At 49.6% G+C, this 14606-nt stretch overlaps 1 protein-coding gene across 1 annotated transcript; it reads right to left on the reverse strand.

The window, feature by feature from the left end:
• Positions 1-1431: 1431 nt before the first annotated feature.
• PDRG1 (p53 and DNA damage regulated 1) lies at positions 1432-7223 on the reverse strand. Its single transcript, XM_045981903.1, has 5 exons — positions 7075-7223; positions 5523-5598; positions 4976-5050; positions 2975-3055; positions 1432-2360 (listed from the first exon to the last, which is right to left on the reverse strand). The coding sequence occupies exons 1-5, from the start codon at positions 7159-7161 to the stop codon at positions 2278-2280; spliced, it is 402 nt and encodes a 133-aa protein (XP_045837859.1). The 5' UTR covers positions 7162-7223; the 3' UTR covers positions 1432-2277.
• Between the last annotated feature and the right edge of the window lie 7383 nt (positions 7224-14606).

Below are 14606 nucleotides of genomic sequence, written 5' to 3' on the forward strand. Positions count from 1 at the left end.
GGAACTCATGGAGCTCCCCCAACCATCTGAAAACCAGTGGGCCAGAACATCCCCATTTCTCAGATGGACAAGGTAAGGATCGGGAAGGCAGGGCTGCTTAGCAAGTGTCTTTGCAAAGGTGCACTCATCTGAGTCAGCTGGGTGATGCAGGTGCCTTCTGCGTCTTCCTGGGAGCTGAACTTTTTAAACCAGAAAGCCTTGGCTTGGCAGGCAAGGAGAGGGCGTAGGGAGTTAGGCAAAAAGTCAAAAGCTCTGCATTTTCTCCATACTCCGCATTCCTAAGCCTCCTCTTGGTTTAAGAGCGATTGCCACAGGGTGGGCTGTGGGCAAACCGCTCCATGGGGGACCTATGGGACCCACGTAGCACCTGTTGCAACTCTCCCTGCTTCGTGACAGCTTTTGGGTTGCAAATAGCAGATTGACTGCCTAGGGAAGGGTTGGGTTTTTGAAAGGAAAAATACTGGCAAACCCCAGAAGTGAACCAACTAGCCTTGGGAAGGCCAGAAGCCAAGACACTAGGCCTCCTGCCTCCAGAGTGTGGGGACTTCCTTGCATCCTTGTGACAGAGGCAAGACCAGACAGCCCCAGACACAGGCTCCTCATTTCCAGGACAGTCAATCCAATTGGCTCTCCTTTGGCTTAGCCACCACCCCGCTTGACAGGCAGGCGTTAATGTCCAGATAGGAATCCTGGGTCAGGCACACATCCCAGGGACTGCAACAGCCATGCTCGTGTGTCCTTGTCTTTCACCCTTGTGCTCCAACCCTGCAGCTTCTGTCTTTGGGGCAGGTGGCGGGGGGAGGGACACGGGACACCATGAGGCAGTGTGTGCACACAGATGATTGGATTAGACCCCTCTGTCCACTTGCTTTTCTCACTTACTACATCTTGGAACTTATTCCCAGGGAGTGCTTAGAGAGCTTCCACATTCTTGATGACAGTGTACTAGATTCCACTGTCTGAAGCTATCCATTTCTTTAACTAGACTACTATGGACAGACATCTAGCTTCTAATTCCATCTCCCCACTTTAGGGAAGGCACATGCTTTTCTACTTAAACTCAAGACGCAAAATCAGGTATGGGCCAAATTTGGCTTATGTAAGGTATATTGTTTGGCCAACACCCAAGTCTCTGAAAATCTCTGCATTAGCAATATTTCAAAGACAAAATTCAACTTAAAAATCCAAACTTCTAGCTCCTCTTGAAAACAACAAAAATAAAACATTAAGATCTGGCCATACCATCCTATGTTCCTGAATCATTATGGGCTGGAGCCAAGTGGGATGAGGGGACCAGGTGAGGCCATTACTGTTGTTACTGCCTGTCGAGTCCTGCCATCATTTCCCAACAGGAGCCACTGTCCCTTCGTCGGCGATGTCCTCAAGACAATGTGCCCTCAATTAAGGACAAGATGAGGTAAAGAACAGAGCTACCGTTCATTCCCTTAGGAAACGTTTATTAAGCCCTCAATGAACATGAAAGACACAGTGCTGCCCTCACAGCACACTGACCCCAGGATCGGAGAGCACGGAGGGCAGGCAGAACTCTGAGCAGTCCAGCCCAGAGCCTGCCTTCAGAGGCGGCGGAGAGCTTTGTGAAGAGGCAGCTCCCTCCCCCACCCCCCGGCGCAGGACTCTGCAAGGACTTTCTGACTCAATAGCGGGTGCTGAGTCCGCTATGCAGCACCCGCTCTGGGCTCCGTCCCAAGGGCAGGCAGGAAAAAAGGGCCACAGTGGAGGCCGTGGTGGGGAATGGCGTATCTGCCCCACAGATGGCTGCGGTGACCTATGAAGCACCGAGATTCTATCCTTCATTCAGAAACCACCTGTGAGCCTCCCGCTTTACTCTAATTCCACTACATGCTGCTTGAGAATGCCTCTGTTCCTGAAAGGAATGCAGGAATGATGCTCCCTGCTGCTGCTGGGGGCCCATCTGAACAGCAGGCCCTTGTTAGAAGTGCCTGCTGCGGTCATTCTCACACCCCCACGGGCACTGCCCCCACCCACCGCTGGTGGCTGCCAAGGCCCATCAATGGGTCTTGTGTCCATCCAGCTCCAATGGTGGGACCCAGCAGACACTGGCAGGCTGAGGGCTCCCTCCTGCCGTCACAAAGTCAAAATCCCCACAGACAGAGGCTTCTCATGCTCAGATTCCTGACACCTATCTCCTAGCAGCATAGATCATGTCCTTGCAGGTTATGAAGCTGGAGAGTCCCGGGTCCTCCATGACCACAGGGGAAGATGCTGTCATAGGTCCCCCATCTTGGTTCTTAAGTTTCATCCTTTTAAGATGATCTTGAGAGCTTTAAGTTCATCCTGGTTGAGGGGGTTCAGGTTAAAACCCTTCAACTCTGGTTTGCCTAGGGGGAGAAAACAATCCATCAGCGAGTTGGGCCTCCTGTTGTCCTACTTCCTGCTGGCCCTGGAGTCAGGCCCAGGAAAGGGGTTTTTGCTGCATTCATGCTGCCAAACATTTAGCCTTAAGGTCTAACAGGGAAGGGCCTCGAGTTCTGCAGTGTATTGAATAAAGAACATAGTCCCCAAGAACCTGCAGAGTCATGACTGCTGCCCAGAAACCTACTAACTGCTGCCAGACCTGTGACCAGTCTGGAGTGGTTACGGTTACCCAGAAGTTCAGCTCTGACCTTGACCATCTGACCTGAGGCCCTCTGAGTCCCGTCAGTCAGAGCTGTTCTGGTTCCTGTACCATGCCCTAGGATATAACGTAAGAGACCCCAGGCTATTCCTCTTATGGCAGAAGACAACTTGACACAGGAGTAACACCCCACAAATCCCTCTGTCCATTCCATCTCTGGGCAGCTATGACCACCGCCCTGACCACAGCCTCCGGGAGGCTCATATGCAGCCCAGGCCCTCGCCCACCCACCTGGGAGAGGCTTCCCACCCGTGCTCTGTAAAGTCCATGTGGACAGTTCTCTCCCCTCCTGGTTTCCAGTTCCACCCAGGCCCATACCTTGGGCCTCAAAGAGGCGGTTAACCTTCACTTTAAGTTGCTTCCGGAGTTTCTCTATTTCTTTATCCAGATGGTCCTGATCTGAAAAAGATGAGGTGGGCGGAGGATGGGGTTATACTACAGACACACTGACCCAGAGGCAGCTGGGGATGTCAGCTTTTCTCCAGCCTCCTTGAAAGCAAGGGCTCCTGGCATTTGGGAAAGGGACCTCAGAGACCAAATGAGGAAGGAACTAAAGAGCTAGAGAAGGGAGGTGATTTGCCCAAGATCACTAAGAGAGCCCAGGACAGGACTGAGGACCCACTTCATTATGCAAAGTACCTTTGGCTGTTCAGGAGTAGGGAAGGCAACATCTGGACAGAAGGTCCCCCTCCCACTGTGAAAATACTGAAACATGAGACCAGAATGAAGAACCTAGACCCAGCCCATCCAAGATGGTTGGAAAATGTGTGGCTAAGGAATCTCACAAACCCAAGTCCATCAAGGTGAGCAGTTTTTAAACATGAACGTGGTAACATGTGACCTAAAAAATCAATGGGCAAGCCTGATGCTCAAGCTTAACCTAATTCACCGTTACCAGAAAAGATTATCTGGCCACGATGGATCACACCTGAATGCAAACTGCGCTATGAGAAGTAGAGGCTACAAAGCTCGGTGATGCACTGCCTAGTGTCACCCGACTCCGCCTGCTCATGATGACACGCTGGCTAGTCTGTCCTCCCCACAGATTTTCATTCTTTCTGATGGGGCGAACACCAGAGCAGCCAAGCCCTCTGGCCTGGGCAATGGTTCTGGCACTCATGGTAAATGAGCAACCCTGGTCTCTTATGAGCTTGTTGAGCTCCCATCGACCCCAGAGAACCAGTGATGATAATGTCCCAGAACCCTGCTAGGTATGGTGCCAAGACCACACTTGTGGGCCGAGACAGCTGAGGATCAAATCCTGAACCCAGGCAAGTGACCTCTCTGAAAGCCCAGCCTGAGTGGCCTGCTCACCACTCAAGTGCAAAGACAACTCTTAATTTTATAACCATAATATTAGTGTGTATTTTTCAATAGGAATCTGGCAAGTTCTCTAAGTTGATACAGTCTCCTTTGCTAAAATTTTATTTCAACAAGGATAGAGAAATTCTGCCTTCAGGGACAGAGGCAACCTTACTGGTCCGTTGGCACATATATTTTCAAGGGTAGGGGAAGAGGAAACATGCATAATCTTTCCTTTTTCCAGCCAAGGACGCATCTGGCCCTTAACCCTTTGCCTTTATGATGATTCACCAAAGAGCCTCCAGGATCGCGATTGTGAAGATTTGAGTAACATGCTGGGTGCCCAGGCTGTGGCAGACCCTAGAGGCTCGCTCTCCCCAAACCTCCATTTTCAGTGCAGTCTCTATGGCAGAGGCTGTGAAACACAAAAGCACACTCTGCCAGGCTCCCTTGCAGCTACAGGGGTGGGGGGCACATGATGCAGTTCTGGCTAACGAGATGTCAGAAAGAAGTCTGAGGAGAACAGCGATATTTCTAAATAGAAGGCAAGAGAAAGCAAGCCATCTGCCATTCCTGCAGGCTGGCCTATGGACATGAGGCCGGAGATGATGACACAGCCCCTCCAAGAATACATGAGGGTGACCTTGCTGAGCATCAGTGCCCGTCCTGGACTGCCCACCTCTGGACAACTGACAAGAAAAACAGAACCAGATCTCCCAAACCTCCACTTACTGGGTTTTCTGTATTTGTGGCCCAGCTCGTTCCTCACTGATAAACAAGCACTAGGTTAGGTACACACAGTTTTATCTCCACATCGCAAATGTGCTCTGGGGATGCATCTCCTCCTTCAGAGATGAGGAAATAAGACTGGCAGAGCAGGGATTAAAACTCACTCCATCTGAGCCCTGTAATGCAGCTGCCTCTCATCAAATGGCCCAAAGTCTGACTCTCAGTTCTGGGTTAAGACCGAGGCTGGCGGGGGAGAAGTGTCCCTGACCCATCCCCAGAAGGCCTTACCTTTCTCAATCATTTCCTTCGTTTGAGAATGAGGCATCTTGATAAACATGTTCCCGAAGCAAACCATCACATCTTCTGAAATGGCAAATGGTCACTCTGTCAACAAATATTTTTGAACACCTATTCTCTGCCAGGCTTTGCTTTAGATGCTGAGAACACAGCACAAAAAGACAAAGTTTCTGCCCTCATTGGGCTTATGATATAGTGGAGGAGAAGGAATAAATAAGCAAAGATACAATTTGTAAGACCCTGATAAGGCTAAGTACTCTGGAGAAAAATAAAGCAGGGTGAGAGGGATTGCCTCACTGATTATGTGACATTTGGGCAGAGATCTGAAGAAAGCGAGGCAGACATCTGAGAAAAGAGTGAGCTAGGCAAAGGAAACAAGAACAGCAAAGACCAGTAACAGACCTGCAACATTTTCTTCCTCATCTCCACACGCTGTGTCATGTATGTGTGGCTTTTGGTCTCTGTTAGGGACAAGTTGAAAGCCTTGAAAGGAAAACAACACACCTCCAAGGGCTGTAGTGACAAAACCCTGACTTACCAGAGAGGCTGAGATCCTTCTGCAAGGCCCGTAGGCCCTCCCGGTTCTGATTTCTTTTGGTGTCCAGGTCCACAATCTACAAAGCACAGGGGCAGGAGGGAACTCAGCTCCCTCCTGTCCCAAACCACCACCTTCCAACAGACCAGGGGCTGTTAAAACCCAACAGAGACAAGGCATCATTCCTGGGTTTCTTCCATGTCATGCCTAAAGCGCACTGATGTGTAAATGTAATTCTTCCCCTACTCACTTTCCAGATCTTTAAAGACAATGCTCTGTGCAGGGTGCAGGTACTCTCCCCACAGAGAAGTGCTGGGGAAATATCTGCTGATTAAATGGATAATTTGTTATTATTCACAGGAGTGCTAATGCTCAAGCCTCAGGGCATTTCAGAATCAGGAGGGGAATCAAAGCCTCACCCTGGACAAGCTCCTCCAGCTGTTTCTGACCTAGCATGACAGAAGCTACTAAGGAAGTAAGGAGGAAGTACAGTTTCTTGAGAGTGTTGGCTCTGGAGCATCTGCAGTACCAAGTTTTGAATGTGAGCTGTGTAATTTCACCTACTGAGAAATGGAGATACGAATGGCACCTACCTCCCAGGTTACTGAGCCAGGAACTAAATGAGCTAGCATAGAACCTGGCACACACTAAGTGCTTGAGACATTTTAATTGCTACTTTATCATCATCACACACACTCTGATGCAGTGTTTAATTTAATGGGCGCTTATGCAAGTCTTCCACTTTTCAGTAAATACCCTACCAATCATCTAATTATTCTAACTGGAAATGAGGAGTCATGAATCATTCTCCACCCCTACTCCCTCAACCCACATACTACCATCATCAAGACCTACTAAATCCGACTCCAAAATATACCTCTGACCCATTCACTTGTCTCCATCACCACCTCCCTGGCCCGAACCCATCCCTTGCCTGAACTTTGGCAGTGGCCCCCTGCAGGCCCCTTGCCCCCCTACGTTCTGTGCTCCACAGAGCAGCCAGAGGAACCCTTTTAAAGCCTAAATCCAGTCACATCATTCTCCTTTCCCTCAATAACTCTCTCCACTTAGCACTTAAATTAGCACAAGACCCAGACTTCCTATGCAGGTGTACAAACGTCCCCACGTGCCCAATCTCAATATTCCGGTCTCTTTTCTCTTCCTCTTCTCCCGAGAGCCTTGACGAAGGCAGTGCACCCACGGTAAGCGGGATGGGGCCTGAAGGGGAACTGCATTTTGAAAACGGTGTTCAGGTAAACCACACAAAGAGACAGTGGCTCGGGATCCGGAGGGCGTGGAGAGTGGGGGAGGAACGATAGAAACAGAATCCCTGGCACTGACCAGGCGCTAATTTAATATGTGCTAACAAATGCGTGAAGCGTGGCGCCGTAGCAGATGTCTGGCCCACCTTGCCTCACCACCGCCCCACGTCTGTGGTCACCGCCGTGAGCCCACCAGCCCACTGGGATTCCGAAACCCGCACGCGGCCTACAGCGCTCGCCGCCAGGCCCCAACCGCCGAACCCCGGCCCCAGAGCCACGAACGGGCCTCCTACCTGCCGCTTGTCCGCCAGCACCTCCTCGGCGAGCTCTTCCACCTCCACTAAGTACCGTAGCACCCGCTCCGCCTCTGGCGACAGCATGGTGTCCGCCAACTCCGACTCACCCGGGCCGCTACACCGCTTAAACTCCGTTTGGAAGCGGCGTCGGCTGCGCACGCGCATGGGCAGGGCTTCCGGCGCGCAAGCGCAATTAAAAGAACAGTGGTGCGCAGGCTCCAACTCGCGAGCGTCCGCAGGACGCGAGAGGCGGGGCCTAGCTTTGGGGGCGAGATTGGAGCGGCCCCTGCAGGCTCAGAGAGTATAGTCCGCAGAGGGGCCTCCTATCCCTCATACCTCCCTTCCTCTATTGAGCTCCTGTGAGGGGCCAGGCAGTCTTAGGTGCTGAGGGTGCAGCAGTGAATTAAACATAGTCCCTGCCCTCGCGTAACTTCATCCACGACATAACACGACAGTTCATGACAAAACAAGTAGTTACAGGGGCGCCTGGGTGGCTCAGTGGGTTAAAACCTCTGCCTTCAGCTCAGGTCATGATCCTGGGGTCCTGGGATCGAACCCCGCGTCGGGCTCTCTGCTCCATGGGGAGCCTGCTTCCTCCTTTCTCTCTGCCTGCCTCTCTGCCTAGTTGTGATTTCTCTCTGTCAAATAAATAAAATATTAAAAAAAAAGTATTTAAGAAAAAAAAAAAAAAAGTAGTTACATACTATGGCAAGCAGTGATAAGTGTTTTGGCATAATGCAAATCATTCTTCCCCTGTCTAAGGAACACCAAGAAGGCCTGTGTATCAGTGTGACTTCTATTTAACCTCTGACACCTTCAGTTTATGGAGCGATAAAAATCCCCCTCCCTCATTGTCTCTCTGCAAGATCAGAAGGAGGCAGGAATCATTTTTAAAATTCAGCTTTTGGGGCACCTGAGTGGCTCAGTGGGTTAAGCTTCTGCCTTCAGCTCAGGTCATGATCTCAGGGTCCTGGGATCCAGCCCCGCGTCGGGCTCTCTGCTCAGCGGGGATCCTGCTTCCCTCTCTCTCTCTGCCTGCCCACTTGTGATCTCTCCCTCTCTCTCTGTGAAATAAATAGAATCTTTAAAATAAGTAAATAAATAAAATTCAGCCTTCACCAGTATTTGTTAAACCCCTGTCTTGGGCGCAATGTCCAGAGTAATTGACCTAGACCCAAAGAAGGGCCTGGAAAACCATGTGCAGTGAGCGATGAAGCGTCAGCTCAGAAAAGAAGTTCCGTAAGTGCTAGAAAGTAAATCGGCCTGGGCCATGGGATTTGGAAGGACCTCCAAGAAGAGGCATGCAGGTGGAATGTGGCTGTCCTTCAGAACAAGAAGGTTCCCTAGAGATCTTCATGCCCAAATCCCTCATTATACATGTGAAAAAGCTGAAGTCCAGAGGGAGGTGAGGATATTACAAAGTCAACAGCAGACCTGAGACTAAAATTCTGACCTCCTGCCTCCCTGATTCCAGCTTTTTATGCTCTCATTCGGTCCCTCGTAACCAAGCCCTTTTACATCCCTTGCCATGTTTGAATTTCACAATTTGTGTAGAGATGGATTATTACTGCCCATTTCATAGCTGTAAACTGAGGCAAGGAGAAAGGCAATGCTTTGTCACACAGAAAGTCAGGAGCAAATATGTGTCTAGGTTCTAGTCTCTATACCACGGCTGTCTCTGAAAACAAAACAACAAAAAAAACCGTCTCCCCCAGATTGTTGTCCCAGAAACCCCAATAGGAACTCCTCCTTGCCTGGCCTTGGCTTCCTTCATGTGCCAGAGACAGAGCTAATTTTCTCTAAAGCTGCCCTGCCTGGGGAAAGAAGGAGCTTCATTAAGGATTCCTCACTGAGGGTGAATTTGTCGCCAAACCCAAGATGTTTTGTGTAAACACCTTCTGGTTCAGAAACGCAGGCACAGGCCCTATGAAGGAAGGAGGAAGATTTGCCAAAGGAGAAACAGGGCTTACTAGGCATCCCTGGGGCCTAGACCCTGGGACCAGGTCTCTTCTGAAGACATTGGGGCCCCAAGAGGGCTAGACCAGGCTGACCCTTGACCCCTGCCAAATGAGCCTGGATGGGGAAGGGTTAAAGTAGGCTCCCAAATTGACAGAGACTGTCCCTTAGAGAGCACCTCTGGCCACTGAAAGTGTTGGGGAGGGAAGTCATATGTTTCATTGTGTTTAGAACCATTTATTTCACAAATATTTATTGACTGCCCAGACCCTGTTAGAGGACCTCTGCCATGAGCAAAAACCAGACATGGTCCTTGCCCTCAAAAAGTTTCCAGTCTGAGCATAACAAATGGCATGGAGGACATTGGGAGATGGAGAGGAGAAAGAAGTTGAGGGAAATTGGAAGGGGAGGCGAACCGTAAGAGACGATGGACTCTGAAAAACAACCTGAGGGTTTTGAAGGGGCAGGGGTGGGAGGTTGGGGGAACCAGGTGGTGGGTAATAGGGAGGGCACGTATTGCATGGAGCACTGGCTGTGGTGCAAAAACAATGAAAACTGTTACGCTGAAAAAATAAATTAATTAATTTAAAAAAAAAAGTTTCCAGTCTGGCAGGAGAGACAGATGATAAACACAGGAACGAGTAAATATATGTCAGGTGGATAAATGCTATGGAAAACAGCAGCTCAGGACAAGATAGAGAAAAACTGATGGAGGGGCTATCTGCAACAAGGCGGTCAGGGAGGGCTTCTCTAACGAGGTTGCCCTGGAACAGAGATGTGGAATAGGTGAGGGGCGAGCCATGTGAATGTCGGGGGGAAACGTGTTCCAGGTGGAGGGAATAGCAAATGTGAAGGCCCTGAGATGAGGCTTTGTTTGGCAGATTGGAAGGCTAGCAAGGTCAGTGTAGGTAGAACAGAATGAGCAAGGGGAAGAAGATAGGAGATGAGGTCAGAAAGGGGACATTGAGCAGATGGTTCTATAGAAGGGGTATAGGTGCCCCACCCAACCGGAGAAGCCCTCCCTGGAGGTCAGCTGCGCAGGATGGTGCACAAGCCTGTGGCTTCTGGCTTCTCTCCGCTCACAGGTGCGAGCTGAGTGGGGGAATGCCGGTGAGTGAAGGCCCACAGGAGCGACCCTTAACCAAGAAGAGAGAAGAGTTAGTGACTGCATATCCCAGCTTTGTTGCCCCTCTTTGGGAAACCCAAGAGGAAGGCTGCTACAATCATCTAAGAAAGTGAGGATGGTTATTGCATCAGGGAGTAGCAGTGGGGGTAGCAGGCAACGGGGGGGGGGGGAGGGCGCATCTCAGGGCCTTTGCACTCACTCCTCATTAGCCTGGATTAATTTTCTCCTGCACCTTTGTACCTGTGTCAAGGTACACCTCCACTAATCAGCTTGGTGTCACCTCTTCCCAAGGGTCTGTAGTCTCCTCTAGGTTCACACAGCTTCCCTAGTGTCCCCAACTCTGTGATTTTTCTCCAGTCATCTGCCTGTCCAGCTGTAAGCTCGAGGGCAGAAACCATATCTGTCTTGTTCTCTGCTGTGTCTTTAGAGCTTAGAACGGTGCCTTGCATACAGTGGGTGCTCAGCCAACATTTACAGAATAAAAGAGTAGACTGAACATGAAGCAGAACTTTCTAAAATCCACAATATTCAAAGATGGACGGAACTAAGACAAGGGTAACTAGTTTGAATCCCAGAAGGAAGCCTGGACTGCCACATGGTCAGGATATTGCAGAAGATGAATTTCTCTGCAGGCTCGAGTGGGGTTTCAGGGGTGGGCAGAGGTCTGGGGGTGCTGATCCCTAACCAGAAAAACCCCGCTTGGTCACACTGGGCACACCCTCGATCTTTAGTCACCCTAAGCCCAGGCCAGAAGGGATATGGCTGCTGAGACTTTGGTGTTTAGGGACTGGAGCCAACAAGATTAATGCTGTACCCATCCGCCTAGGATCTCCTTTTACTGTGCACCCTCTTTGGATATGCATTCAATGACCAGCCCTTGCCCACAGGCTGCTGGAGCCTCCTGGGGTGACTTACTTTCCGCCTAAGCTATAACCCATTATTTCAGAGACATGAAAGCCTACCTTCCTTGCCTGGGTTGCTGGTGCCAGTGTGGGTGGATAACTCAGAGGTATGATTTACATCCCACAGTCCCCCCATGGGATCAGGCTAAAGCTGCCATTCACAGGACACCTGCAAGGTCTGCTGGGCTTCTGCTCCTTCCCTGTCCTGCTTGCCCCACCCCTTATGGTCAGAAACCCCCCCAAAATTCACATCTTACTCAGTAAAAGCCAAACTTCTTGCCCAGACCCATGAGACCCTGTCTGCCCAGCCCTGCCTCTCTGAGGCATTTCCCGCCTATCTCACCACTGTTTCCCTCTGCCCTCATGTCTGCATGTCTCCTTCCTTCCCTTGCTACAAGTCTCGCTTAAATTTCACCTTCTCAGTGAGACCTTCCCCCACCACTCGCCTGCATTTAAAACTGTAAACCCCGCTTGTCCCCATACTCTGATCAACTTCCTCTGCTCTACTTTTCCTCCTTTTTCTCATAGCATTTGTCACTTTCCAGTGTGTTATGTAATTAACTTACTTGTATTTACTGTTAGTCTCCTTCTGCTAGAAAGGGAGTTCCGCGAGAGCAGAAATCTTTGTCTCATTTGTCACTGATATATCCCAAAAGCCTAGAACAGTGCCTAGTGCATAGCAGGTGGTCAGTAGACATTTTTGAGTGAATGGAGGAAGAAAAGAGCCAGAACTCTAACTGGGCAGATTCTCTTTGAGGCCAGGCTCTTAACCCCTATGCTGGAGGTGGGCGGTGGGAGTGGCGGATCGTGCCAGAACTTTTTGGCTAAGGCAAAGGAATTGGATTTTGTTCATAGATCCATGAGAGACTACTGGAAGGTTTTGAGGGAGTATGGAACATGATGGAGTTTACTTTGTGATAGCATTCTCTGGCTGTGAGGCTAAGGTGGGTTAAAAGGGGGGAGGGGAACAGCCTCAGGAATGGGATATTAAGGGTGGGAGAGTGATGATGGGGACTTGGAGAGGCAACAGGACCGTGGCTGCACTGGGGCTGGGAGCAGCAAGAAGCCCGCTCAATATCCCAATTCTCCAGGCAACCTGGGTGGTTGCCTCATGGGCTCTGGCCTGTGAGTAGTCCAGGCTGGGCCTCCCAGCTGCTGACAACATGCCCCTGTCCCACAGATGGACTGTTTGCTCTCCTGGGTGGTCCCCAGCCCCTCTCTGCTTCCTTTGCACCCTCGTGGGCTTGGCAGGTGGAGGGGAGGGCTCCACTCCTTCTCCTCCTCTGACCCAGAGAATAATCCTTATATTCATACGATCTTCCTCTGTGCCCTCACCTCATCCTCCCACACCCCCCAGTAACACAGAAACCTGATTCCCATAGGGCAGATGAAGACACTGAGGCCCGGAAAGGGGATGAGACCCTGCTGAGGTCATGCAGCCAGATGGGGACGCCAGGTGGAGACCTGTCTTCCCCTCGCCCCAATTTCGTCAGGCAACAGATGGTCCCATGGCTCGACTTGAAAAATCTTAAGTGACCTCAAAGTGAATGCAAGGCCAGAACATTCCAGGCCTCCCTGCACTGGCCTTTACTACTACCTTGAACACTAAAATCTATTCATTTTAAATTCCAGGAATAGATTCTTCTTACCAAAAGTGAAAACATTACAGAAAAAGACTCAAGTTCCTTTTTGACACCCCTCCCCCCATCCCAGTTCCCCTTAGAGTCCCAGTTTGAGTGCTTCTTTTCAGAACCGTGATATTCATTTAATACATAGTTCGGAACCCCCAGAAAATAGGGGCGACCATTGTGTGGGTGGCAGGGCGGGATGGCGGATGGAGGGGAGCATTCACAAATGCACCCCTCTGTAGTCTGTTTACTCTTGGACATTTTTTTAAAAGAAACTTTTTTTTTTTTAATTTATTTGACAGAGATCACAAGTAGGCAGAGAGGCAGGCAGAGAGAGAGGGGGAAGCAGGCTCCCTGCTGAGCAGAGAGCCTGATGCGGGGCTCGATCCCAGGACCCTGAGATCATGACCTGAGCCGAAGGCAAAGGCTTTAACCCACTGAGCCACCCAGGTGCCCCTAAAAGAAACTTTTTAAAATAAAGGTTTACGTATTTATTTATTTGAGAGAAAGAGAGAGCATAAGCTGGGGGAGAGGCAGAAGCGGACTTCCCACTGAACCAGAAGCTCAGTGCAGGGCTCAATCCCAGGACCCAGAGATCATGACCTGAGCCAAAGACAGACACTCAACCACCTGAGGCACCCTCTCTTGGACATTTTTGATTGGTATATTTAGATCACTCTCCTGCCTTCCAACAGCTGCCATGTTTTCTATGGTGTAGAAGTACCATATTTCATTTGTTTCTCTAGCTTTCTAAATTAAATTTTACATTTATTTCTTATGCAGTGAAGTACAGAGGGTTGAATAGGTCCCACCACTCACAGGGTCAGGAGGTAATCTGCAAGGATCCTCTCTTGTTTGTACCATTTCCTCCTTTTCCTCCCCAACCCCCTCAATTCTGACCTCACCAAAACTCTCTCCGTGTTTGATAGACGTCCTTAAATATTTGAGACTGCTTACAAAATGCACAATAGCTGTTTTGTGTGGTTATGGATTTTTAAAAATTTTAATGAAGGTATCACACACACACAGAGAAGAGGACAAATCGTAAGTATACGATAGTTCATGAACTTTCAAAAATGGAACACGCCTATATAACCAGATGAAACCACAGAACTAGGAGATCCCCTCCAAGGCCTCCCAGCCACTGCCCTAAGAGTAACCACCACCCGGACTTCTAACACCAGCCATTGATTTTGTTGTTTTTGACATTTATACAAATGGAATCATGCAGTGTGTGCTCTTTTGTGTCTGACTTCCTTTGCTCATCATTTTGTTCATGAGATTTATCTCTATTGTGTGTGTAGTTGGGATGGATCACTTACTTTCAATGCTGTAAAGTATTCCACTGGTCGAAATACACCACAATTAAGCCATTCTGCTGCCATGGGTGACATATGGTGGTTTCCAGCGTGGGGCTGTTACAAAGTGCAGATAGGAACAGTTGTATGTCTATGGGTATAAACACATATGCAAGCCTTGCTGTTGTGTCTCTATCCAGGAGAGGAATTGCTAGGTTCGGCCAGTTTTAATAGAAATGGATAAACTGGATATGTGTTTTAAATCCAGATAAATAGTATTGTGATACAACCCATGTTCATGTCCTGCTCCTTTATTTTTTCTCATCTGGTATTTTCAGCTCTGTCCATCTACTCTGTGTATCTCTAGGTCCTTCCTCCTGGAAGCTCCAGAGAACCCGAACTCCTTCCCCCCTCATTTCACTTGTCCTTTCCCTTGGTTGTGGATGCTTGAGTTCCCTTTCTTCTCTCCATCAGTCCACACAGAGTCACCCTGATCACCCTAGCACGCTATTGCCTTGTCATAAGGTGTGAATATGCTTCTATTCCCTAAATACTACCACACTCCTCTCCAGAACGGCTGTGCTCATTTACTCCCCTACTGGTGATGCATATCCTCACT

The sequence above is a fragment of the Meles meles genome, chromosome 16 (genome assembly GCF_922984935.1).
Source record: "Meles meles chromosome 16, mMelMel3.1 paternal haplotype, whole genome shotgun sequence".
Taxonomy (NCBI): Eukaryota; Metazoa; Chordata; class Mammalia; order Carnivora; family Mustelidae; genus Meles; species Meles meles.

Bases quoted from the DNA above. Each gene is read 5' to 3' on its own strand.
- PDRG1 (XM_045981903.1), bottom strand. From the start codon at position 7,161: ATGCTGTCGCCAGAGGCGGAGCGGGTGCTACGGTACTTAGTGGAGGTG. The intron at 5,599-7,074 runs GTAGGAGGCCCG...TGTGCTTTGTAG, and splicing joins TGCTGGCGGACAAGCGGCAG to ATTGTGGACCTGGACACCAA. The intron at 2,361-2,974 runs GTATGGGCCTGG...TTCTCCCCCTAG, and splicing joins CCGCCTCTTTGAGGCCCAAG to GCAAACCAGAGTTGAAGGGT.